The sequence below is a fragment of the Podarcis cretensis genome, assembly GCF_951804945.1.
Source record: "Podarcis cretensis genome assembly, chromosome: 3".
In the NCBI taxonomy this organism is placed as follows: domain Eukaryota; kingdom Metazoa; phylum Chordata; class Lepidosauria; order Squamata; family Lacertidae; genus Podarcis; species Podarcis cretensis.
In genome coordinates this window covers 117,449,625-117,473,855 of record NC_137172.1, presented here as the reverse complement: position 1 = coordinate 117,473,855, position 24,231 = coordinate 117,449,625, and the positions used below count along the sequence as shown (strand labels likewise).

The 24,231-nt window shown below is 45.4% G+C and overlaps 1 protein-coding gene and 1 long non-coding RNA gene across 2 annotated transcripts in view; one reads left to right on the top strand and one right to left on the bottom strand.

Annotated features, from left to right (window-relative positions):
* Window positions 1-142: 142 nt before the first annotated feature.
* Window positions 143-22,967, bottom strand: LOC307212746. The gene is made up of 2 exons (XR_013837167.1): window positions 22,843-22,967; window positions 143-389 (listed from the first exon to the last, which is right to left on the bottom strand). It is a non-coding gene; the product is annotated as an uncharacterized lncRNA (long non-coding RNA).
* Window positions 22,843-24,231, top strand: part of FOXO1 (forkhead box O1) — a 48,962-nt gene continuing 47,573 nt past the window's right edge. Inside the window, exon 1 of the mRNA XM_079969864.1 lies at window positions 22,843-23,462. Within this exon, the coding sequence (XP_079825990.1) occupies window positions 22,884-23,462 (579 nt within the window). The 5' untranslated portion in view covers window positions 22,843-22,883. The remainder of the gene's footprint in view (window positions 23,463-24,231) is intronic.

Here is a 24,231-nt window from a genome sequence, read left to right as displayed (position 1 = left end):
AGGACTCAGATGTGGCTCTACAAATCCTCCAATGGGGCTGTGTAATGATAGCCTTACATTTTTATGTATATAGGAAGATAAGGGGATAGAATTGAATTGTGAAGGATGTGAATGCAACTTCTGCCCCTATTATTTCTTTTAAAAAAAAACAAAACATCCAAATAGCGTCTGAATTAACTCAGTGCCGCTTCCTTTAATTCGACCACATCTTACTGCTGCTTGATGAATCAGTTTCTGAAGGTTCCCCTTTCTTCGGGGAATAGAAAAGGGTTGAATCATGGTATTCTCTCCCACAAGATGTCAGCATTTATCTATTTTCCTAGGCTTGATGTAGGCTTCCTCTGCTCAGACTTTAACGAAGAGTAACCTAGCGATAATTGAACAACAACCTGCAAGAGATGTTATTATTACAAAATGAGTCAGGGGGGAAAACTGACAAAAAATCCAGTCGCTGCCATGTTCCTTGGTAGCTGCTTTTAACTCTTAAATTCTGAATGCAGCATTTTCTTCAAAGCAAGATGAAATACACTGGGAGTATATCCATGCAGCCCAGAAAGCCTCTTGGTACAATAAAACTTGGGAAGGGCTAGTATGGAAACTTTAAAAGGAGTGGGGATAGGCTCCTTCAGGAAGAAGTGTAGGATATAAATTAATTAAAGGTAAAGGTAAAGGGACCCCTGACCATTAGGTCCAGTCATGGCCGACTCTGGGGTTGCGGCGCTCATCTCGCTTTATTGGCCGAGGGAGCCAGCGTACAGCTTCCAGGTCATGTGGCCAGCATGACTAAGCCACTTCTGGCAAACCAGAGCAGTGCATGGAAACGCCGTTTACCTTCCCGCCGGAGCGGTACCTACCGTATTTTTTGCACCATAACACTCACTTTTTTCCTCCTAGAAAGTAAGGGGAAATGTCTGTGCGTGTTATGGAGGGAATGCCTATGGGTGACATGCCTACGGATTTTCCTTCTCTAAAAACTACGTGCGTGTTATGGTCAGGTGCGTGTTATAGAGCGAAAAATACGTGTTATAGAGCGAAAAATACGGTATTTATCTACTTGCACTTTGACGTGCTTTCGAACTGCTAGGTTGGCAGGAGCAGGGACCGAGTAACAGGAGCTCACCCCGTCGGGGGATTCGAACCGCCGACCTTCTGATCAGCAAGTCCTAGGCTCTGGTTTAACCCACAGCGCCACCCACGTCCCTATAAATTAATTAAATATGCAAATAGAAAGCCTTCCTTTATGCCTTCTTTCTTGGCCCGACCGGAGGGAACATTGGTGGCAACAAATTCAGCAGCAAACCAAACAGAAACCTGCTAGCGCAAATGTTCATTTATATTCCCACCACTAGACCCGCTCTGCAAATAACAGGCGTATGCTATCAGCACTTGCTATCTTGCTGACTGTTGGTAGTTGGTAGGATTGTTTTTGAGAATGCGCAGCTGTGCTTCTGACAAGGGAATAGGCTGCAGAAACGGACACTTATCAACTGTTGCCAAGTTGTTAATATTCAGACGACGGTTCTGCTGTGCGCTGGATAACATAGCAGCTCAGAAATCTAAAATGAAGGGATCAGCGCCTTGGCAAGATAGGGATAATCATGCTTTGAACACTTAGATACATGTCTAAAATACCTTGCCTGTGGCCAAAAACTGAATAAAGACAAAACAGCAGAGAGCCACCATTTCTCCTGGAAACCACAGGGTGAATGGCAGTTTTCTGTAGCGGCTGAGTATTTAACCCACCTCACAGCCTAACTAGACTATTTCTGAAACACCCTGGGGGAGTAGCTTACCATCACAGTGAACATTTACGGCACAGACCACATTACATTATTGCATTTTCAGGGTCTGTTATTGTACAACTTACGTAGATTAGGAGTTCCAAAACTGGTCCATGAGATTCATTCATTTGCTTCCGCAATGTGTCCGTGTTAAATACTGTTATTGATTTTCGATATTCAGTATCTTACACTGTATTTTATTATATTGCAATTTGAATTCTATGGAAGGCAAATTGTTACATGTTTGCCTTCCATAGAATTCAAATTGCAGTACAGTAAAATACAATAAAAAACACATACCACACAGCATATGACAATTGCTACAACCTGCAGAAAAATAATTAGGTGGGTCACCAAGATCATCAGCAATACTCAAGGGGTCTATGCAGAGAGGGGAGAATTTTGGGAATCATTGCCTTAAATCTTTGTAGCTATAGTTTTTGCTTTCTGGAAACAACATCAGTGATGAGTGAGTTGATTACCGTCCTCTTGCCAGGGATATAGTCATAGCCAGTGTGGTGTAGTCGTTAGGAGCGGTGGACTCGTAATCTGGGGAACCAGGTTCGCGTCTCCGCTCCTCCACATGCAGCTGCTGGGTGACCTTGGGCCAGTCACACTTCTTTGAAGTCTCTCAGCCCCACTCACCTCACAGAGTGTTTGTTGTGGGGGAGGAAGGGAAAGGATAATGTTAGCCGCTTTGAGACTCCTTCGGGTAGTGATAAAGCGGGATATCAAATCCAAACTCTTCTTCTTCTTCTTGGGTTGAAGTAGCTTTGGGTTGAGCATTTTGGGTTGCGCTCCACAGCGACCCGGAAGTAACAGAGCACGTTACTTCCAGGTTTCGGCGCATGAGCAGATGCTCAAAATGACGTCACACGCATGCGCAGAAGCGACGAATCGCGGCACACGCAGACGTGGGTTGTGTTCGCTTCAGGATGCAAACAGGGCTCCCGTTCGTATCCAGAGGTACCACTAATTGCTTCAGGTCAAGCATGCAATTTACTTTTGGAATGTTATCAAACTTCTTTTGAACCACCTGACCCTGCTTCATGCTGTGAATAGGCACAGATACTCTGCAAGCTCTGTTAGAAATACTCTTGTGCTATGTAATGTCCCTAGATCTGAGAGGAGGAGATGCTTAAGTTTAAAATAGGAATTTGAATGCGGGGGACCAGACTTTTCAATATTTGCTGCATGGCTGTGGATTTCAAAATCTTCCTTATAGCCTCCTTTAGACAGAATGATTAAAGGTTTATTGAGTTCTTTTTACAGGATACGATTACCATCTTGTGGAGGAGAGTGCCTGAATAGGGCCTTGGAGTGTAGAGATTCTGATAAGTATAAGGTTTGTTGCCTGAGAAATTACACTTTGTCTCTTGTGAGTATATTCTTCTTGCATTCTGTAAGATTATTTAGCCTTGTTTAATTAATTTTTCAGTAGGGATTCTCTCTGTGCATAATAATATACATGATTTTTTTAAAAAAATAGGGTAAAATAGGGTAAAAATTAGGGTAAAAACGTAATAAAATATTGACCATTAAAAAAAAACAGGGCTGCCTTCAGATGTCTTCTAAAGGTTGTCTAGTTACTTATCTCATTGGCTCAGGGGTCGCATAACTCCATGCCCTCCAATATTTCTCTGATGAAAATAGGGGCGTCCTAAGGAAAAGTGGGACATTCTGGGATCAAATCAGAAACTGGGACGGCTTCTGTAGATCCAGAACTGTCCCTGGAAAATAGGGACACTTGAAGGGTCTGTACAGTATCACAAACCTATTATAACTGAGGAAACAACAGATTAAAGCAGGCAAAATATTATTCTAACGCACAAGAACAAGCACTAAACAAGTTACCTCTGTTGCAATATCCCTCGCATGTTATAAGGAGGGGGAAAAACAGAAATTAAGTAAATAAAGCAGGAAATTTCAGGACAAGACAGTAGATTTCTGTGACTGAGACCCACACTCAGTCATGCACAGGTCCTTGATCTAAAATATACCTGCAGTTTTGAATAAAAAAGCATTTTGAGGACAAACAGGAATGGAGGGTGCTGCCAGTTTAGAGACATAAAAATGCTTTTTTTATTTTTTCAAAATAAAACTAGCCAGTCTGAGCATGCTTTTTTTTTTTCAAAAGCATGAATAACCCCAACACAAGTAAACCACAACCATTAAAATTCATGATTAAATTTTCTGATGAGCTATTTTGTTGGAGGGGGCAGCTACACACCAAACAACATAATGGCACAGTTCAGACGTATCATTAAAAGTTTGGTTTGATGTTATATGCTACAGCTTCTGGTTTGTGTGCTTTCCCCTCCCTTCTTTCCCCCTGGCTCAGCCTTGAGACGGAGATTGGAAGTATCTGTTCCTATTTTTAAGCCAACCAGCAGTCCTTATGGCATCCGAACTTGGGGAACTCCAGTTGGTTTAGAGAACAAGCCAGGATAATAAACCACAGTTTGATTCTGACACGTCGTTGAACAATTCATAGCAGCTCCCTAAACAGATACCCAAGTAATGATTGTGAAACCGTAGGGGCTGACGACATAGGCTTTGACAACGGTTGGTGGAACAACACAGCTCTGGTGGCTATAGGTAAAGGTAAAGGGACCCCTGACCATTAGGTCCAGTCGTGGCCGACTCTTGGGTTGTGGCGCTCATCTCGCTTTATTGGCCAAGGGAGCTGGCGTACAGCTTCCGGGTCATGTGGTCAGCATGACTAAGCCGCTTCTGGCGAACCAGAGCAGTGCACAGAAACGGCGTTTACCTTCCCGCCGGAGTGGTACCTATTTATCTACTTGCACTTTGACGTGCTTTCGAACTGCTAGGTTGGCAGGAGCAGGGACTGAGCAACTAGCAGTGATTGTAGTGGCAGCCTTTTTTTTTTGTATGGCTGACCCTTTCCCCTGTCAAATGGCAGCTTAGTTTCAACAGGTGCAGCAAAACTGGTCTTGAATTCCAGTCACTTGGGGGTTTTTTTTGCAATTAGTGGATTGTGTACACAGCATCTTGCATGGTGCTCAGGCTGGGCCCTAAGCAGTTGCTGTGCAAAAGGGATTTTTTCTTTCTTGTTGTTGTTTAATTGATGTACAACAAAGAATTTACAGTCCAATACATTTTGCTGCCTGAGGTGAAAAACAATATGATGTCCCCTCCTGGTTCCACATACAAAAGCCTGGAAATGATTGGCACCATACAGTGGTGCCTCGCAAGACGAAAAGAATCCGTTCCGCGAGTCTCTTTGTCTAGCATTTTTTTCGTCTTGCGAAGCAAGCCCATTAGCGGCTTAGCAGATTAGCGCTATTAGCGGCTTAGCGTCTTTTAGCGGCTTAGCGGATAAGCAGATAAGCGGCTTAGCAGCTTAGAAAAGGGGGGGGGGAGGGGAAAAAACCCGCAGGAACTCGCAAGACATTTTCGTCTTGTGAAGCAAGCCCATAGGGAAATTCGTCTTGCGAAGTACCTCCAAAACGGAAAACCCTTTCGTCTAGAGGGTTTTTCGTCTTGCGAGGCATTCGTCTTGCGGGGCACCACTGTATCTGAGGCAGCAGTCACCTTACACTGATTAACGGTAGGGCCAGCCGTGATCCTTAAATTCTATTTAGAAACACCTTTAGGAGTAATACGACAGTACTTCGTTATTGTAAAGTTTTGCTTTCAATACTCAGATTAATTTCACATGTAGTTAGAATATATCTGTATGCTGATTTAGCACAGATTCTTTTTCCCTCCAGCAAGGTCTACATCTTTCAGGTTGTTACGAAGGAGACTTCACAGACACTTGCTGAGTCTGCGCTTTTTCCAACCGAGTCATCATCTCTGAGCGGTAAATGCAGCCATCCTTACTGAAAATCTGAACCGCTAGTTATATGTGTGATGAAATTGCAACATAAGCAGTTTTGCCCACTTGCCTTCCTTCCAAACACACAAAGGCAAGCAGACAGCAAGGAGGGTTAGAGAGAGAGAGAGAGAGAGAGAATAAGTAAACCTGACTAATTTCTAAAGTTTCTGGGTTTATATCTGGCAGCCTTCAATGCAAAAAAAACCAACCCCTGTTGTACCAAATCTATTTTATGAAGTTATATGTGCTTAAAGGTAAAGGTAAAGGTACCCCTGCCCGTACGGGCCAGTCTTGACAGACTCTGGGGTTGTGCGCCCATCTCACTCAAGAGGCCAGGGGCCAGCGCTGTCCGGAGACACTTCCGGGTCACGTGGCCAGCGTGACATCGCTGCTCTGGCGAGCCAGAGCCGCACACGGAAATGCCGTTTACCTTCCCGCTGGTAAGCGGTCCCTATTTATCTACTTGCACCCGGAGGTGCTTTCGAGCTGCTAGGTTGGCAGGCGCTGGGACCGAGCAGCGGGAGCGCACCCCGCCGCAGGGATTCGAACCGCCGACCTTTCGATCGGCAAGTCCTAGGCGCTGAGGCTTTAACCCACAGCGCCACCTGCGTCCCTTACATGTGCTTACATGTGCACAAAGAGCTTGCATCAAACACAACACAGTAGATCTATAGTGTTGTGGTGAGGTGCAGCAGGTAAGAGAAAGCAGCAAAAATTTGGTACCTGCATTTTGGGAGCAGGTGACACACAACCTTTAGAATCAAGATGCTGCTGCTATTATTATGATTATGATTATACTACACCACCCATCTAACTAGATTGCCCCAGGCCCAGCCACTCTGGGCGGCTCCCAACAAAATATTAAAAATACAGTAAAACACCAACCATTAAAAACTTCCTGGAACAGAGCTGCTTTCAGATGTCTTCTAAAAGTCAGACAGTTCTTTATTTCCTTGACATCTGCTGGGAGGGAGTTCTACAGGGCGGGCACCACTACTGAGAAGGCCTTCTGCCTGGTTCGCTGTAACTTCACTTCTCGTAGTAAGGGAACAGCCAGAAGGCTGGGTTGGTAATAATAATAAGAAACACACACACACACACACACACACACACACACACAAACAAACAAACAAATCTGTTTTGATATGCCGGAACCATGGATAGGATAGACTTAACATGAAAAAGGACAGGTTTTGAATTTCTGCTTTGAAAGTTCAGCTGAGCCATAAATTCACCAGGTAGTCTTGGGCATGCAAGTATCTCTTGAGCTCAGTGAAACATTTTTAAAATTCTTCATGGTGAGGACTGTGGAATGAGTGAGATAAGGGGGAAACCCAGCCAGATGGGCAGGGTATAAATAATAAACTACTACTACTACTACTATTTATTATTATTGGAGATGCTAGCTACATTGATCAAAGTATCTGTGACACTTTAAATAAACCAAGTGTCCTTCTACCAATAATAATAGTGCCCAATTGAAATAAATAGGGGTTGGCAGATATGTTTCTGGTATATGTTCCTGCGCACTGCCCCTGTTATGTAGTGAAGTTTCACCCTGGGCTAGCAGGGGGATACTGTATATAGTTTTCACTCAGGTCTGTAGATAGTTTTCACTCAGGTCCACGTCAGTTATTTTAGGCGGGAAACGCTGGGCTGTTGTTGCTACAATGTTGACAGCCGGCTGCCTATAAAAGCAGGCCGGCTGAGCTGTTTGCAGTCAGTTCTATTCCAGCTTACAAAATAAAGAGCACTTGGAGAAATCGCTGTGTCGTCTGCTATGTCAACCCACAACTTAACAGCCCCCACCTGAAGTTTTGCCAGACTGCACATTTGGTGGCTGCAATTCAGCTACTGGGAGGTTATTCAGCTTGCTTTCCCATGGTTTTAGATCTATGTTTGCCTCTTGTGAACTTTTTTAGGGTTGACCGTATGTTTAAATGCATAAAGGCATCGGCCATGTAGAAAACAGGAAGAAAACATCAGTAAAGTAAATAAAAGAGCTGTGATGCATCATATAGAATTACTGCCGCAGATTCCCCCTTACGAAGCTGAACAACAATGCAAGTTCTTCCATTAAAAAAAGAGAAATGAATTGGCGTAGTCAGTCATCACATGTACTGTTTCTAGTTTCTTGTTTAAACATTAAAATTATTCCCATCTACAAAGGCACCTTGCACAGTGAGTCCCTTTTTGACTTTCCAGCATGACCAAATAGAAAAACAAATCATGAATGTGCTTCAAAATGTGTTAGGTGGGGTCATACTATAATGAATCTTCTGTGCATCAAAACAGCAACATGACACCCTGGAAAATGCACACGATATTAATGTTGTGTTCTCTGGCGTTTTCACCTTTCCGTATAGGCGAACCACATGATGCCAACTGTTTTGCAACTTGATCTACCTTTACCTCTTGTGACTACACATGGCACCTCTAAAACAGATGAACCGGGTTTTCTGAATAAAATGTCTTATTCACTATTTATGAAATGCCTTACTGAGTTTCGGTCAAAAGATACCCGGCGTGTTGGAACAACAAACGGAAAATAATGTGCTCAAACACTATTCGCGTGGCATTCCCAGAAAGATGTTTTCTGGTGTTTTGATTACCGTGTCCAGATGGCAATGGCTTTCGGCCGATCTGACTTGATAGGGGTTGCGGGTGAAATCCGTGACCGAGGCGTGCTGTGAACCTCTGGAAGAAGGTTGCGAAGCTCCCCATTAAAAAAACAAGAGCCCCCAAAACTATTAATAAACCATGCATTTGTTATTGAAATGTATTATTCAATTGGTTTGATGTATGCTAAGAATGATCATGGATGAGATGATTGTGATATGCAATGGGTCAGATAAGTCATGTTACTGATAATTCTCTCTGATTTGGCCATGGGTTTGAGCAATTCTGACATGACATGATAGTATGTGCAAGGGGCAAATCCATCCATGGTGCCAAAAAATAAAATAAAATAAAATTCAAATAATTAATGTGCATCATGAAGATTGACGTGTGTCCCTTTTCTGCATCTTTTTGCATATACTTGTGTAAAGGTAAAGGGACCCCTGACCATTAGGTCCAGTCGTGGCCGACTCTGGGGTTGCTGTGCTCATCTCGCTTTATTGGCCAAGGGAGCCGGCGTACTTGTATACCTGCAGTTTAAATATGTCTACCAAATAAGTATTATAATAAAAGCATTGCAGCAAGTTCGAGGATATAAGACCAATTCTGGGCTGACTGCATTGGTTACCAACTGGTTTCTGGGCTCAGTTCAAAGCGGTGGTAGTTTGGTAAATATATTGCAAAAAGTGTGCAGAAAGAAACAGGCTGGTTGAAACACCCTACTGGTTGAAAGGATAAAGAAAACTTAAGGTTTATTACTCATAGCAAACAAAGCCATTCTAAGTATAGCTTTTACATGCAGCCAAGAAGTTAACATTAGGACATGCTAACTTGTTCTTGCACTGGCTTGAGCTGAGTAAATTTGAAGAGGAAGCAGGAAGTAAGTAAACGTCTGAAAGGAAGTACTGTAATCTACTTTTCCAACAAGTAGTTACTAAAAGAGAAGGGAAACCTTCCTGTCTATCACCCCACACTGATTCAGGTAACTTGAACCTCTCTTGGAGGTTTTTTTTTTTGGGGGGGTAGCAATATTTTGTACGACATTTGGAGACATTTTGTAAAAAGCAATGAACAAATATTATAATAATAAGTCACGATGATAATAAGCATGCCACCCCTTTTAACACACTTCTGTGCTTTTTGGCAGACTGAAAGCGGTGTATTGCAGACAAAATTGTGCATCTTAGGAGAAATTCGCCCTAAAATGCCAATTTATTTTCACGAGGACTTCTTTAAAGAAATGGCAAACTGATCTGGAAACGTGGAAGCCAGAACTTAAAGACTGCAAAAATGAGAAACCGAGAGAAACTGAAATTGTCAGATTTGGCTACCCCTAGGGCTAGAAGTAGGAACTGGGCAGGAAACTATTTGCATGAATCTGCTCCCCCCATAATTCTAACAGCTTCAAACACAATAGTTCAGTCGGTAGCCCATGGGTTGTGAGTTCCTGCACTGCAGCGGGTTGGACTAAATGACTCTCGTGGTCCCTTCCAAAATTACTATTCTATGATTCTATGACTATAAAGAGAGCTGGACTATAAAGAAGGCTGACTGCCAAAGAATTGATGCTTTTGAATTATGGTGCTGGAGGAGACTCTTGAGAGTCCCATGGACTGCAAGAAGATCAAACCTATCCATTCTGAAGAAAATCAGCCCTGAGTGCTCACTGGAAGGACAGATCCTGAAGCTGAGGCTCCAATACTTTGGCCACCTCATGAGAAGAGAAGACTCCCTGGAAAAGACCCTGATGTTGGGAAAGATGGAGGGCGCGAGGAGAAGGGGACGACAGAGGACGAGATGGTTGGACAGTGTTCTCGAAGCTACCAGCATGAGTTTGTCCAAACTGCGGGAGGCAGTGGAAGACAGGAGTGCCTGGCGTGCTCTGGTCCAGGGGGTCACGAACAGTCGGACATGACTAAACGACTAAACAACAAATGACTGTTCTTCAGTCCACTGTTCTTTTGCTGTAGTTCTGCTACACTGATCATCCTATCCTTAAACCTCTGCGAAAGTTTTCCATCATCCATGTACTATCTGTTTCGATTCACAAAGCTTGGAATGCCATTCATGTTCTAAAACTGACGACTACCCTTGGTGGAATTCATCTTTAAAGTAACACATTGCGAAAACACACCAGCTGGTCACCCTTGCTGCTGCTGGTGGTGAAATAAACAAAAGGTTCTGGATCTGATTCATAGTAATCAAAAGATCAGTCCTCAGCTCATTACTATGACTGCTGCAGGAAGCAATCACAAGATCACATAGTTCATGGTTCTTCAGGGACACCATTTCAAATTTCACAGTGGGTGGGGCATGATTCACAGTCAAGTTCAAAGGGCTGTTCTTGGATACTTTCAAGTAAAAATGGCAAAAAGGCATATAGTAAAATGCTTGGGCGTTTAGTAAAACGCTCTTCTGAGAAATTTGTGCGTTTGTGTCTTGTGATGCCGTCCAAAATTCCAGTAAAGACAGTTGCAGATTATGATTAAGCAATTTATTTTGGAATCCAGGATACTGAAAATGACATTCAGAATGAGCCAGAAAAGGATAAAAGCTGTCAGACCGAGAGTTTCCAATGTAAGTTATTACTGTCAGGCATCAGTACTTACTAAAGTGGTACAGTGATAAGATAAACTTATGTTTCACTGCAAAGCAGACCAAATAAGAATCCAGAGATAGTCTGGGTATGTATGCTTAAAATAGAAAAGTGATTTTGTTACGAGCTTTTTTTATTTTTAAAAAGGTAACTACAATAACAACAAATATAGCTTTAAAAAACTGCTTTGAGGGGTTTATGATGTTCAGCATCCCCATGCTGAAATCTGAAAAGGCATTCCTACAAGAACCAGTTCCCAGAAAGTAAAATACAGTTTCAGCACAAAATTGTCAGAAGCAGTTAAATTATGTGTGGCATAACCAACCTCATATAGCCAACATGCTGAAGTCTAATTAATGCATGGAGGGGTTAAGGCTTAGCTAGGTCACTCCCTCTCACCTGGGAGGGAGGTAATCATGTTTGTAAAGAAGTCTGAACTGATTGCTCCAAGTTCAGACCACATGGCTCTTACAAGCCATTCTTGTGTTCCTACACCGATAATTTAGGAACTTTCAAGACTATGCCAATTTCTACTATGTGTGCAAGTTTTTCTGAATGCTGTGTGGAAAAGCACCTGAATCTGACCTTTGGAGGGTTTGTAGGTAAACCATTTTAACAGATGTCAAAGAGAAAAACAACTACCAGACTTTTAGAAGACAACTGAAGGCAGCCCTATTTAGGGAAGCTTTTAATGTTTAATAGACTATTGTATTTTAATACAGTGGTACCTTGGGTTAAGTACTTAATTTGTTCTGGAGGTCCGTTCTTAACCTGAAACTGTTCTTAACTTGAAGCACCACTTTAGCTAATGGGGCCTCCCACTGCTGCCGCACCGCCGGAGCACGATTTCTGTTCTCATCCTGGAGCAAAATTCTTAACCTGAAGCACTATTTCTGGGTTAGCGGAGTCTGTAACCTGAAGCGTATGTAACCTGAAGCGTATGTAACCCGAGGTACCACTGTATTCTGTTGCAAGCTGTCCAGAGTGGCTGGGGAAACCCAGCCAGATGGGCGGGGTATAAATAATAATAATAATAATTATTATTATTATTATTATTATTTACCCAATATAAGGTCTTTTTCTGTGCCAGGGGAAGGGGGAAACTTTGGAAGGAACTCAGAAGGGCATGTTTTAAGTCTAACAGCCCATATTTCCATGCTTTACTTTTATGCATATTCTGTAATTTAAAATCTCTGCTGGAGTTCTCTCACCAAAAGAGTACTTTCCCCAAACTTGGATCTTGGAATCCAAGGAATTTGTCTTTTTTGTATGCCTACTCTTTTCCTTGTCAGCAACATTATGTACTGGGTGTTCATGCCAAAGGGATATGTGTATGATCTATACTGAAAATAATTCCATATTTCTCATTAGGTGCAAAAAGTTGCAGTCATAAATACACCGCTTCTTTTTGCCATATATTTGTGTGCGTACACAAAATAAATATATTTAACAGTTTATCATAACATTTAACAAGCAATCGTTGGTATCCAATGTTGTACCATTTAGCTGCTTTTAGTAATGGTGTGCTGAAAGTGTTAGTCGACCAGAAATATAAGTGTTCTATGGGTGGAGTGTGTGGGATGGATACAGAGTTAAACATAGGATATGGGCAGATATGTTCCCCTGCTTACTAAATGGCACTTCTGGTACCTGTGCTCCTTCCTGAGATTTGATCTTGACTCTGTACCAACCTTTCTCAACCTTGGGTCCCCATATGTTGGACTACAATCCCCATCATTCCTGAGCGCTTCTTCTGCTAGCCAGGGACGATGGGAGTTGTAGTCCAACAATATCTGGGCACCCATGGTTTTGAGAAAGGCTGCTCTACACTGCCTAGACCAGGCTTCCTCAACCTCGGCCCTCCAGCTGTTTTGAGACTACAATTCCCATCATCCCTGACCACTGGTCCTGCTAGCAAGGGATCATGGGAGTTGTAGGCCAGAAACATCTGGAGGACCGAGGTTGAGGAAGCCTGGCCTAGAGATCTCTGCTTCTCTGTGTTAAATCCGGATTCTATTGTATTTCATTATAAACTGCACAGTGATGTTAATGAAGCCAAGCCACGCTTTGCTTTGGCCTCACAACTTGACAACATCCCTCTTTTTCTGTGTTATGTACTGAAGTTCTCACCCTGGGCCAGCAGGGGGGTACTGTAGATAGTTTTCACTCATGTCCACATATGCAAATAAGGGATTGAAAGTGACATTCAGTGATTGGATAGTTACAGAAAGTGGTTACAGTTGCGTTGTAGTGGAGCTCTATTTAAGCAGGCTGGCTGAACCCTTCAGTTCAGTTCTGTTCTGGCCTGTGAATAAACAAGAGCTGTTTGAAGAATCGCTGTGTCGTCTGATATGTTCACCTACAACTTAACACTCTGTATGGTAGCGAGGCTGCCCCTCTTGCATTTTGACTCAGCCCTGACTACACAGCGTACAAATCGTACCTTTGTGGGCCACCACATTCAAGAGCTGGGCTTGGAATAGTTTCAGGCCATAGCATTAGTTGTATGAGTCAAGTTTCCTGTCTGTTACCAGCCTCTTGGGTGGGTAGCGCAATTGCGTGAAGAGAGGACAGCTGGGCAGGCATTGCAGCACAGCACAGCACACACATCTTCTGATATTTCTGAGAACAAACAGATTATACTGTAAAAGAAACTGAGAAGAGTCTCTAATAACAATGATAATTCTTCCCCCAACCCCAATCTGAATGAGAGTGGCATATTGAAATATACTCAGAGTCGAGTGTGGACTTCATGCTCTTTATTCAGCTCATAGCAGTGAGGAATGAAAGTTCCCCTAAAATATCTGCTTTATATACATTATTTACACAATGGGTCATACGTGATTGGCTAATTCTGGGATTCTCCTGTAGGCCAATCAGGTTGCGGTCAGGTTGCGGATTCACTTCCACCTGGAGCTGGATTGGGTGGCTCCTGCGGACCAATCAGACTGCTGCATTCTGAATCCTATTGTTCTAGGACCAATCAGACTGCTGCTTTTTGGATCCTATTCAACTCAGTACATAACACCTATACCTTGATATGCAGAGATCCACCATGGCCACATCTCGTACCTTTCACAACTCTGCTTCAAACCCTGAAGGTATCCCCCCCCCCCGTGTCTTAATTTTCTCATTTCTAAGAGATCCAATAACTTAGACAGATATCCAGTGAGCAAGGCTGGCTGTGTGAAGAATGCCATTTCAGGTTTCTGATTCTCATTCTGGAACGTTTTTGCCAATATGTGAAAAACAGGCTGTTTTAGGAGCCCTGGTTGTGTGCAGGGCTTTTTTCAGACGGAACTTGCCAGAACTCAGTTCTGGCACCTCTCAGGTGGGCACCATTGCCATTATAAGAGAACCAGAAAAACAGAACTGGTTGTGTGGTTTTGCTTTACATCTTGAATACCGCATAATGTCTAGTATAAGTGCAGCAAAAGAAAGGATTGCACAACTGTATTCTGTGGGCCTCTGGCACATGGTTGACATATTCAGTCATAGGTCTGGGCTGTTTGGAGGTGTTGATTCCTTTTGGTTTGATTGAGGTGAGGCAGTTACCACACTTGGGGGCTATTCCCTCTGAAATAAAATGGCCATGCAGGTTTAAACATAGAGGCTGCTACCTTGCTTGTGGCAAGTATTCGCTATTGTTAGTATTGTTGTTTGTGTTTTCTATTTCTTACCTTTTCCAGGCATCCATATTCTCGTACAGAGTTGTCAGACATGCCAACCTTAGCTTTCAAGTGTAATTTCTTCTGGCTAACTTTAAAGTATTGTCCTGCAATGTGAACGGTTTAAGCACTGTTATTAAATGTGCAAAGGTGGAGTCCCTAATTGAGAAGGAAAGTCTCCAGACATCATAAACCTTCCATCACTAAACTCCTTAACAATTATGGTTTTGGAGCACTGACTACGGGCTGTTCAAATGCTAGGGGTGTGGCTACAACTATGGTTTCAAGATGCCCTTTTGCAGCAGTTGAGACCACTATTTAGGCCCCAGTAGGTTTACCTATACACTCTTGTTAATGGGTCCTTATGAGACAAGCAACTTACTCTAAGGTAAAGGGACCCCTGACCATTAGGTCCAATCGTGGCCGACTGGGGTTGCGGCGCTCATCTCGCTTTATTTATTAGCCGAGGGAGCCGGCGTACAGCTCATGTGGCCAGCATGACTAAGCCGCTTCTGGTGAACCAGAGCAGCGCACGGAAACACCATTTACCTTCCCACCGGAGTGGTACCTATTTATCTACTTGCACTTCGTGCTTTCAAACTGCTAGGTGGGCAGGAGCAGGGACCGAGCAACGGGAGCTCACCCCGTCACGGGGATTCGAACCACCAACCTTCTGATTGGCAAGTCCTAGGCTCTGTGGTTTAACCCACAGCGCCACCTGCGTCCCAACTTACTCTAGCCATATATTAATCTCCTAATTCACACAAAAACTATTTTCTCTCTCAGTTGTTGGACAATTTCAAACTGAGGCAACTGTTAGCCGCTGGTTGCTTGAATTAAACTGTGAACTCTGTTTTGGACAGAAGCTATGTTGTTGTTGTTTAGTCGTTTATTTGTGTCCGCCTCTTCGTGACCCCCTGGACCAGAGCACGGCAGGCACTCCTGTCTTCCACTGCCTCCCGCAGTTTGGTCAAACTTATGCTGGTAGCTTCGAGAACACTGTCCAACCATCTCGTCCTCTGTCGTCCCCTTCTCCTTGTGCCCTCCATCTTTCCCAGCATCAGGGTCTTTTCCAGGGAGTCTTCTCTTCTCATGAGGTGGCCAAAGTATTGGAGCCTCAGCTTCAGGATCTGTCCTTCCAGTGAGCACTCAGGGCTGATTTCCTTCAGAATGGATAGGTTTGATCTTCTTGCAGTCCATGGGACTCTCAAGAGTCTCCTCCAGCACCATAATTCAAAAGCACCAATTCTTTGGCGATCAGCCTTCTTTATGGAAGAAGCTATAGACCAAGTCGAAGAGAGGCTGATTTAGGTATAGAAATTAGTGAAGAGCAACGGAATGCTATGTGACATGGAAAACTTTCTCTGCCTCAACTTTATTAAGGGAGTGAGTTCCTAAGGTGATGTAAAGATGGCGTCTGATTCCAGTTCAGAGGCATTAGATAAACGATACTCTGCTGAAGGAGATGTAGTGAGAGAAGTATTTTTCTTCACACGTGGTGGCACTGCCCTCAAGTTAACCCTTATTGGTTTCAAGTGTTCCAGACCTTATCTAACATTACTCGGCAATCTGTCTTTTATCTATCATTGAGGATGTGAGCGACAAAGTCATACACAGATATCTGCTTCCGTTTTTCTTAGCATATGCCAGACATGAAATTGCTAAAAATTAGAAGGGAGCTTGAAGATTCTTCATATCTTTAATTTAATATAATTTCAAATATATCTTAAGCAGAAAAGCTTACATAACCAAAACATTATCCAGAAAATTTAATGAAACAGGATTTATTTGTAGATGTTTGTTGTATTTATAACAAGTTGTACCAATCCACATACTCTACCTATTTGGCAGGTCAGATTTAGGAGATCTACCATTAAATTAAACCTTCTGTAATGGCGCTGTGGGTTAAACCAATTCACTTTCCCATCAATTCACTTTCCCATTACTTTCTATGGGAAGGTGTGCCTCTACTTATGTACATTTCTAGTTATGACCAGGGGATGCAACTGGTTCGAATCCCCGTGACAGGGTGAGCTCCCATTGCTCGGTCCCTGCTCCTGCCTACCTAGCAGTTCAAAAGCACATCAAAATGCAAGTAGATAAATAGGTACCACTCCGGCGGGAAGGTAAACGGCATTCCCGTGCGCTGCTCTGGTTCGCGCTTAAGCGGCTTAGTCATGCTGGCCACATGACCCGGAAGCTGTACACCGGCTCCCTCGGCCAGTAAAGCAAGATGAGCGCCGCAACTGGACCTATCGGTCAGGGGTCCCTTTACCTTTAATGTAAGATGAGACATTTTGCCATGCATTCTTTGCCTTGACTTCTGGGATATTGTTTATTATTGATCAATTGCTTTCTTCATTCTTGCATTGTTAAAAAAAGAAGCAAACCTTTCATGCCACTTAGTTTTTATGATGCTGGGGTATTTTTTGGGGGGTGTCAGTGGTGGCATCTCCCTCCTTAGGGTTTCTCCCCTGTAGATTTTTCTGCAGTGCCAGCCATATGATTAGACAGAGTGAGGTGGCTGCTCCAGATTATAGATGCTGGAGGACTGGGACTGGAAGTGACCTGTTTAAGGACAGAACTCTGTATGCGCCACCTGGTATACATTTCACCCCCTTTCCTAGCACCATCTCACAGGTGCAGTAAAGGTCACTGTCCTGTTTTCAGTGCTGTAGTTAAGATTTGACTGCCACTTTAATTGGTACATGGAATGGAGACGGATGACCTACTGTTATTTGCCTCAGGCAGCAACATTTATTGGGCCGGTCTTTCCGTTTGGAAGCCCACCAGGCTATAAACAGCCCAGGCCTGTTCTTCTACTTGCTTTCCCCTGCAAAAGATGGCAAAACACAGCAGGAAAAGCCCCACTGCCCTTCCGCAAGGTTGGAGCTTGTCTCCCTTTGTGAGTTGACAGCAACTGGAGAATATAAATCCCCACTCCACCAGATATTTAGAAATAACGGAGGCCCGCCATCTTGGCCATCTCCTCCCCCTTTCAGAAGACTGTCTTTAAAGAAGTGAAGCAGGGTGATTTAAACGTTCGCAAAAGGATCTTGCAGGCTGTTGGCTCTCATATATGAAACAGATAAATGCCTGCTGGGACCACCACAGGAATTACACTTGGAAAGTTAGGAGAGCTGTGGTAGAGCTTGCTTACATTTATGTGCACATTGTATGCTTACTTTGGTACCCAAAGACTCCTACTTGTACTTTGGTTTGAATAATAATATTCTGCAGCAAGGGAAATATAGTAGTATTTCTCTCAACAGGCCAAAGGTCCACTGCTCATGGAGGGTAACACCATGTGCTGAGGTTGTATTGAAGTATTTATTAGCTAAGGATAAAGAGTCTTAGGCAAAGAGTGAGGAAAAGGCTACCTTGTCCTCTTTAAAGGGCGATAAATAGTGGGCTGGAGATGAAGAGGCCAAAAGAACTAGCCTTCTCTGCAGGTGTTTTGTTTAATTCCTTACAAATACCAATTGTCCTGGAAAGTCACAGTACCTTTTTTCACCCTTCAGAGTGAAATTTTATGAGGAGCCACTTCCATTCCTTCAAGTCATTCACATTATGTTGAATGATACAGTGGTACCTCTGGTTAAGAACTTAATTCGTTCCGGAGGTCCGTTCTTAACCTGAAACTGTTCTTAACCTGAAGCACCACTTTAGCTAATGGGGCCTCCTGCTGCCGCTGCACGATTTCTGTTCTCATCCTGAAGCAAAGTTCTTAACCTGAGGTACTATTTCTGGGTTAGTAGAGTCTGTAACCTGAAGCGTATGTAACCCGAGGTACCACTGTACTGTTAATAGCTTAGTGAAGAAGAAGAAGAAGAAGAAGAAGAAGAAGAAGAAGAAGAAGAAGAAGAAGACTGTGCAAAAGATGTAGAAACGCAATCTGGCGACATGCCTGAATTTAAGGCAATTAGTATTTGGCAATTAGTTAAGTTCACAAAGGGATGCAGGTGGCGCTGTGGTCTAAACCACTCAGCCTTTTGGGCTTGCCAATCAGGTCGGCCCCGCAACGGGGTGAGCTCCCATTGCTTGGTCCCAGCTCCTGCCAACCTAGCCGTTCAAAAGCATGCCAAAAAGTGCAAGTAGATAAACAGGTACCACTCTGGCGGGAAGGTAAACGGCATTTCCGTGTGCTGCTCTGGTTTTGCCAGAAGCGGCTTAGTCATGCTGGCCACATGATCCAGAAAAACTGCCTGCGGACAAACACCAGCTCCCTCAGAGTATAAAGTGAGATGAGTGCCGCAACCCCAGAGTCGTCTGCAGCTGGACTTAACTGTCAGGGGTCCTTTACCTTTAACTTTTAAGTTCACAAATGTTTCACTGCCCGTGGAGGCTGGTGCATTACGGCAAAAAGAGCACTGCCCCATCAACTTCAGTCTGCCCTGCTGCCTGCCCTCTTACAACCGGTCCAGAGGGTGGCAGTGCCTGCTAGCTTCCTCCTAATGACTCTCAGTGTTGTGTTGTTGCAGAATTCAGCAGGGAGGAGGATGGGGACAAAACTGGAATTAGTTGGCTGCTCCCATAATTGGTGCTGGCTACACCTGCTTCAACAAACCTAGACAGCATCTTAAAAAGCAGAGACATCACCTTGCCAACAAAGGTCCGTATAGTTAAAGCTGTGGTTTTCCCAGTAGTGATGTATGGAAGCTGGACCATAAAGAAGGCTGATCGCCGAAGAATTGGTGCTTTTGAATTATGGTGCTGGAAGAGACTCTTGAGAGTCCCATGGACTGCAAGAAGACCAAACCTCTCCATTCTGAAGGAAATCAGCCCTGAATGCTCACTGGAAGGACAGATTGTGAAGCTGAGGCTCCAATACTTTGGCCACCTCAGGAGAAGAAAAGACTCCCTGGAAAAGACCCTGATGTTGGGAAAGATGGAGGGCACAAGGAGAAGGGGACGACGGAGGACGAGATGGTTGGACAGTGTTCTCGAAGCTACCAGCATGAGTTTGACCAAACTGCGGGAGGCAGTGGAAGTCAGGAGTGCCTGGCGTGCTCTGGTCCAGGGGGTCACGAAGAGTCGGACACGACTAAACGATTGAAGAACAACATCTGCTTCTGTATTACAGTCCCAATGTGGGCAGCATGTAGATACATAGGGCAAGGGGATCGGGAAGATTGTGTTGGATAGCTGACAATAAGTCACTGGGAAGTGACCCTAGTTGTGGAACGGCTTGTCTTTACATGAGAGGAAGACTGTCTTGCTGTTTTCCATGCAGGATAAAAGACATAATTGGCAGGCATTTGGTTTGTTTACAGCACAATCCTATACATATCTGCTCAGAAGCAAGTTCATGGGGGCTTTCACCCAGGAAAATAGTTACGGGATTGCAGAGTTAATAATTTGGGGGCTGTTTATATAGTTGTTGCTTTTTTATTATTGTGTTCTTTTTGAGTGTTGTATGCCATTTTGAAAGTCGGGAAAGCTGCCTATAAATGTTTTAGACAAAGAAATAAAAAAGATTTCGGGTGCCAGAACTGTTCTGTCTCCCGCTTGCTTGACGCCATATGACAGAAAGGACTTCCGTATGCCAGCAGCTGTAAACACAGACATGTTTTAATACCCATCCAGGTTCCAGTTGCCTGCCAATTTCCAAGAGAGGACCACCAAAATGATCTAGCCCAACTCTACTAAATAGTTTCAGTATCAAATGAGTGGCTCCATCCCCAAGCCACTGAACACGTAACATTCAGGGGGACAGGCTTCCATTAACTGTTCAATCGATGCCATTTAAAATACTGGATTTCTCCCCTGCCTCCCTATTTATTCAGCACATACAGCAACTTATAAGCTTGGAACCAGGGAACTGCCATTCTTTTGTGTAAATTTGTGTGTGTTTTTTTCCTTTGTGGAAAGTGACACAATGGCAACACAACCTGCTGCACTGTTAACCTGAGTTCAATGGTTCTTGCATCCTGCTAAGTGTGCATAGCCTTACATTTATATGGTGGAACACTCAATTCTTTTTAAAAAATGAAGCAAGGGGAAGAAAATATAGTTGAAATCTTTACACAACCAAGAAGCTCACTAGGCCAGTTGTCTATTTCTCTCTCAGCCTAACCTGTCACACAAGGTTACTGTGAGCCAGTTATATCCACTGCTGGAAGATAGCAATCTTCCTGCTGTCATTCTCACCTTGAACTCTGATACTATTGTAATGTGTGCTCAGGGAGGTTGTGAAGACGGTCTGGAAACTTCAGCGAGTGGAAAATGTGGCCACTCACCAAATAAGGTGAGGCAGGTGGTTACTAGGGAACGGGGCCTTTTCAGTGGTAGCACTTCAGCTGTGAAAAGCCCTCCCCAGAGAGGGTTGTATAGCACTCAGATTGCGGACTTTTGGGCCCTAGTTAAAGAGCTTTTTTAAAATTTCCCCCTTTTTATTTTTAGTTACATGTTTTTAGTGTGCTTTTAGTACGTTTGCATTGGTTGTGTTGGTTGCACTGTTAATTTTTAATAATGTTTTAGAATGATAGAATCAGAGTTGGAAGGGAAAATGAGGGTACTCTAAGTCTAAGCTGGGGACGCAGGTGGCGCTGTGGGTTAAAGCCTCAGCGCCTAGGACTTGCCGATCGAAAGGTCGGCGGTTCGAATCCCTGCGGCGGGGTGCGCTCCCGCTGCTCGGTCCCAGCGCCTGCCAACCTAGCAGTTCGAAAGCACCTCCGGGTGCAAGTAGATAAATAGGGACCGCTTACCAGCGGGAAGGTAAACGGCGTTTCCGTGTGCGACTCTGGCTCGCCAGAGCAGCGATGTCACGCTGGCCACGTGACCCGGAAGTGTCTCCGGACAGCGCTGGCCCCTGGCCTCTTAAGTGAGATGGGCGCACAACCCCAGAGTCTGTCAAGACTGGCCCGTACGGGCAGGGGTACCTTTACCTTTTTAAGTCTAAGCTAACCCCCTGCAAAGCAGGAATCTCAACACACATTCCCCCATCCAATTTGAAACCAAACCGGACCTTGTTTTGCTTTGCAAATGTGCCAGCAGTTTTATTTCACCATATGTCAAGAGCAAGGGTTTTCCCCAGCTGGAACGCACCAAAACGTAGTTCCGGCACCTCTCAGGTGGGCGCCACTGCCATTCTAAGAGAACGAGAGAGGTGATCACGGTGAATTCTGGCAACTCTTTCTCTAGAAAAACAGCACTGGTCAAGAGCAGTGCGGTATAGTGGTTAGCGTCAAGCTGAGACCTGGGGTCCAATCCTGGGGAACTATGCACACCACCTTGAACTCCTTGGATGGAAAGGTGGAATATAAATGCAATAAATAAGTAAAGTAAAAAAAGATTTGTTTATACCATCTGTAAACTACTCAAGGAGCTATGAAGATGGGTGGTATAGAAGTCAGACGTGGGTAAGAAGAATGGCAGATGAAGATGATGGATTTTTCGGAGAGTCCGCAACCAGAAGGAGGAGGAGTATCAGGAAGAGTGGACTAAATTTAATGATTATTTAGTTAAATATGTCAAGTTAAATTAATTAGAAACAGCTTGCAGATCCTTAATTGGCTTAGGATTTTATTTATGTTAAGTGATGAATTAATGTTTAATTTCAAAATGAAAAGATCTAAGAATGTTAATATTCAAGTTAAATTTTGTAAGAACTGTGATTTGGAAAACCGTTAAAAGGATATGCATTGAAATTCAACCAAGGGGAAGCGAGGAAGTCACTTAACAATGTTAATAAGTGTGATTTTTAATAAGGTTATGATTTATGTTTGTTTTAGGTGTTTGTTTATAATTTTGTGAAAACCAATAAAAAAAATTTGGGGGGGAAAAAGAAGTCAGACGTGGGTAAACACAAGTACAAACGAACCATAGGTAACTGAAGTCGGGGACCCCGCCCTAGCGCATCTTCTTCCCCCGCCTCTCACTCTCTCACACGCTTCCGACGTTAACGCACACACGTGTACTCTCCCCCCCCCCCACCCCGCTTCCTCGAGGGGTAGGAAAGCGACACCCGACGGAGCAGCGGCCGGGGAAGAAAGCAAGCAAGCAAGCAAGCAAGCAGGCGGGCCTTGCCCTGTTTGGTTCCCCGGCCGTCGCGGGCGCCTGCCTCCGCCCTTCCTTCCCCTCAGCAAAACCGACGGGCGCTTCGGCCTCCCTCAGGCTCCGCCTCAGAGCAGCGCCTCCAGGGGCGTTTCGGGCCGCCCCGGAGGCCGCGTCCCTCGCCTGGGGGCCAAAGGGGCGGCCCCGGGAGGGAGGAGGGCGCTTGTTGTGTCAGCGCCGCCGGCCCGCTAGTGAGGCGAGCGCGGCTTCTGAGGGAGCTGCTTTTCCGCCGAGGCCGAGCGAGGGAAGACGACGCCGACGCCGCTGCCACTGCCGCCTCACCTCCTTCTCCGTCGTCGCCGCCGCCGCCTTCGTTTCCCGCCATGGCCGAGGCTCCTCAGCCCGTGGAGACGGACCCCGACTTCCAGCCGCTGCCTCGCCCGCGCTCCTGCACTTGGCCGCTGCCCCGCCCGGAGCTCGCGCCGCCCAGCCCCGGGCAGACCCCGGCTCCCACCCCGGCCAGGGCCGCTTCTCCGCCCCGCTGCGGGAGGGTGGCCGCGGCCCTGTGCGCCTCGCCCGGAGGGGACCTGCTCAGCCTGCTGGAGGCTGGCGGCGGCGGCGGCGGAGAGGGCTTCGAGGCGGCCGCCGCCGCCGCCGCCGACCTAGGCACCCCGGGAGGCTGTCTCTGCGGGGACTTCCCGTGCCTCCAGCACCCGCAGCAGCAGCAGCAGCACCCCTCGCAGCCGTCGGGCCCGGCCTTGGCCTCGGCGTCGGGGCCCCGCAAGAGCAGCTCGTCCCGGCGCAACGCCTGGGGCAACTTGTCCTACGCGGACCTCATCACCAAGGCCATCGAGAGCGCCCCGGAGAAGCGGCTCACGCTGTCGCAGATCTACGAGTGGATGGTCAAGAACGTGCCCTACTTCAAGGACAAGGGCGACAGCAACAGCTCCGCCGGCTGGAAGGTCAGCAGGGGCGATTTTATTTAATTTTTTTGCAAAAAAAAAAAAAAGTTTGCAAAGTTTGCTTTGGCGTGCAAGCAGCGAAAGTGGCCGGGCTCTGCAAGCTCTGCCTCCCCAGTGGCGTAGCGTGGGTTGTCAGCACCCGGGGCAAGGCAAGTAATTTGCGCCCCCTAACCCATGGATTTGCACCCCCTACCCCGTGGATTTGCGCCCCCTAACCCTAACCCCCAGATGTTGCTCCCGGTGCGGGCGGGGCCCCCCCTGCACCCCCCACGCTACGCCACTGATTTTATTTTTTTTTTCCAAAAAAAAAAAAAGTTTGCAAAGTTTGCTTTGGCGTGCAAGCAGCGAAAGTGGCCGGGCTCTGCAAGCTCTGCCTCCCCAGTGGCGTAGCGTGGGTTGTCAGCACCCGGGGCAAGGCAAGTAATTTGCGCCCCCTAACCCATGGATTTGCGCCCCCTACCCCGTGGATTTGCACCCCCTAACCCGTGGATTTGCGCCCCCTAACCCTAACCCCCAGATGTTGCTCCCGGTGCGGGCGGGGCCACCCCTGCACCCCCACGCTACGCCACTGATTTTATTTATTTTTTTTGCAAAAAAAAAAAAAAAGTTTGCAAAGTTTGCTTTGGCGTGCAAGCAGCGAAAGTGCCCGGGCTCTGCAAGCTCTGCCTCCTCCCTCCTCCACGGTCCGCGTTGATAGGGCAGCAAAGGGGAGGGTGAAGGTGAAGGAGTTGCGGCAGGGGTTTGCCTCCCCCTTTTCCTCGCCACACCA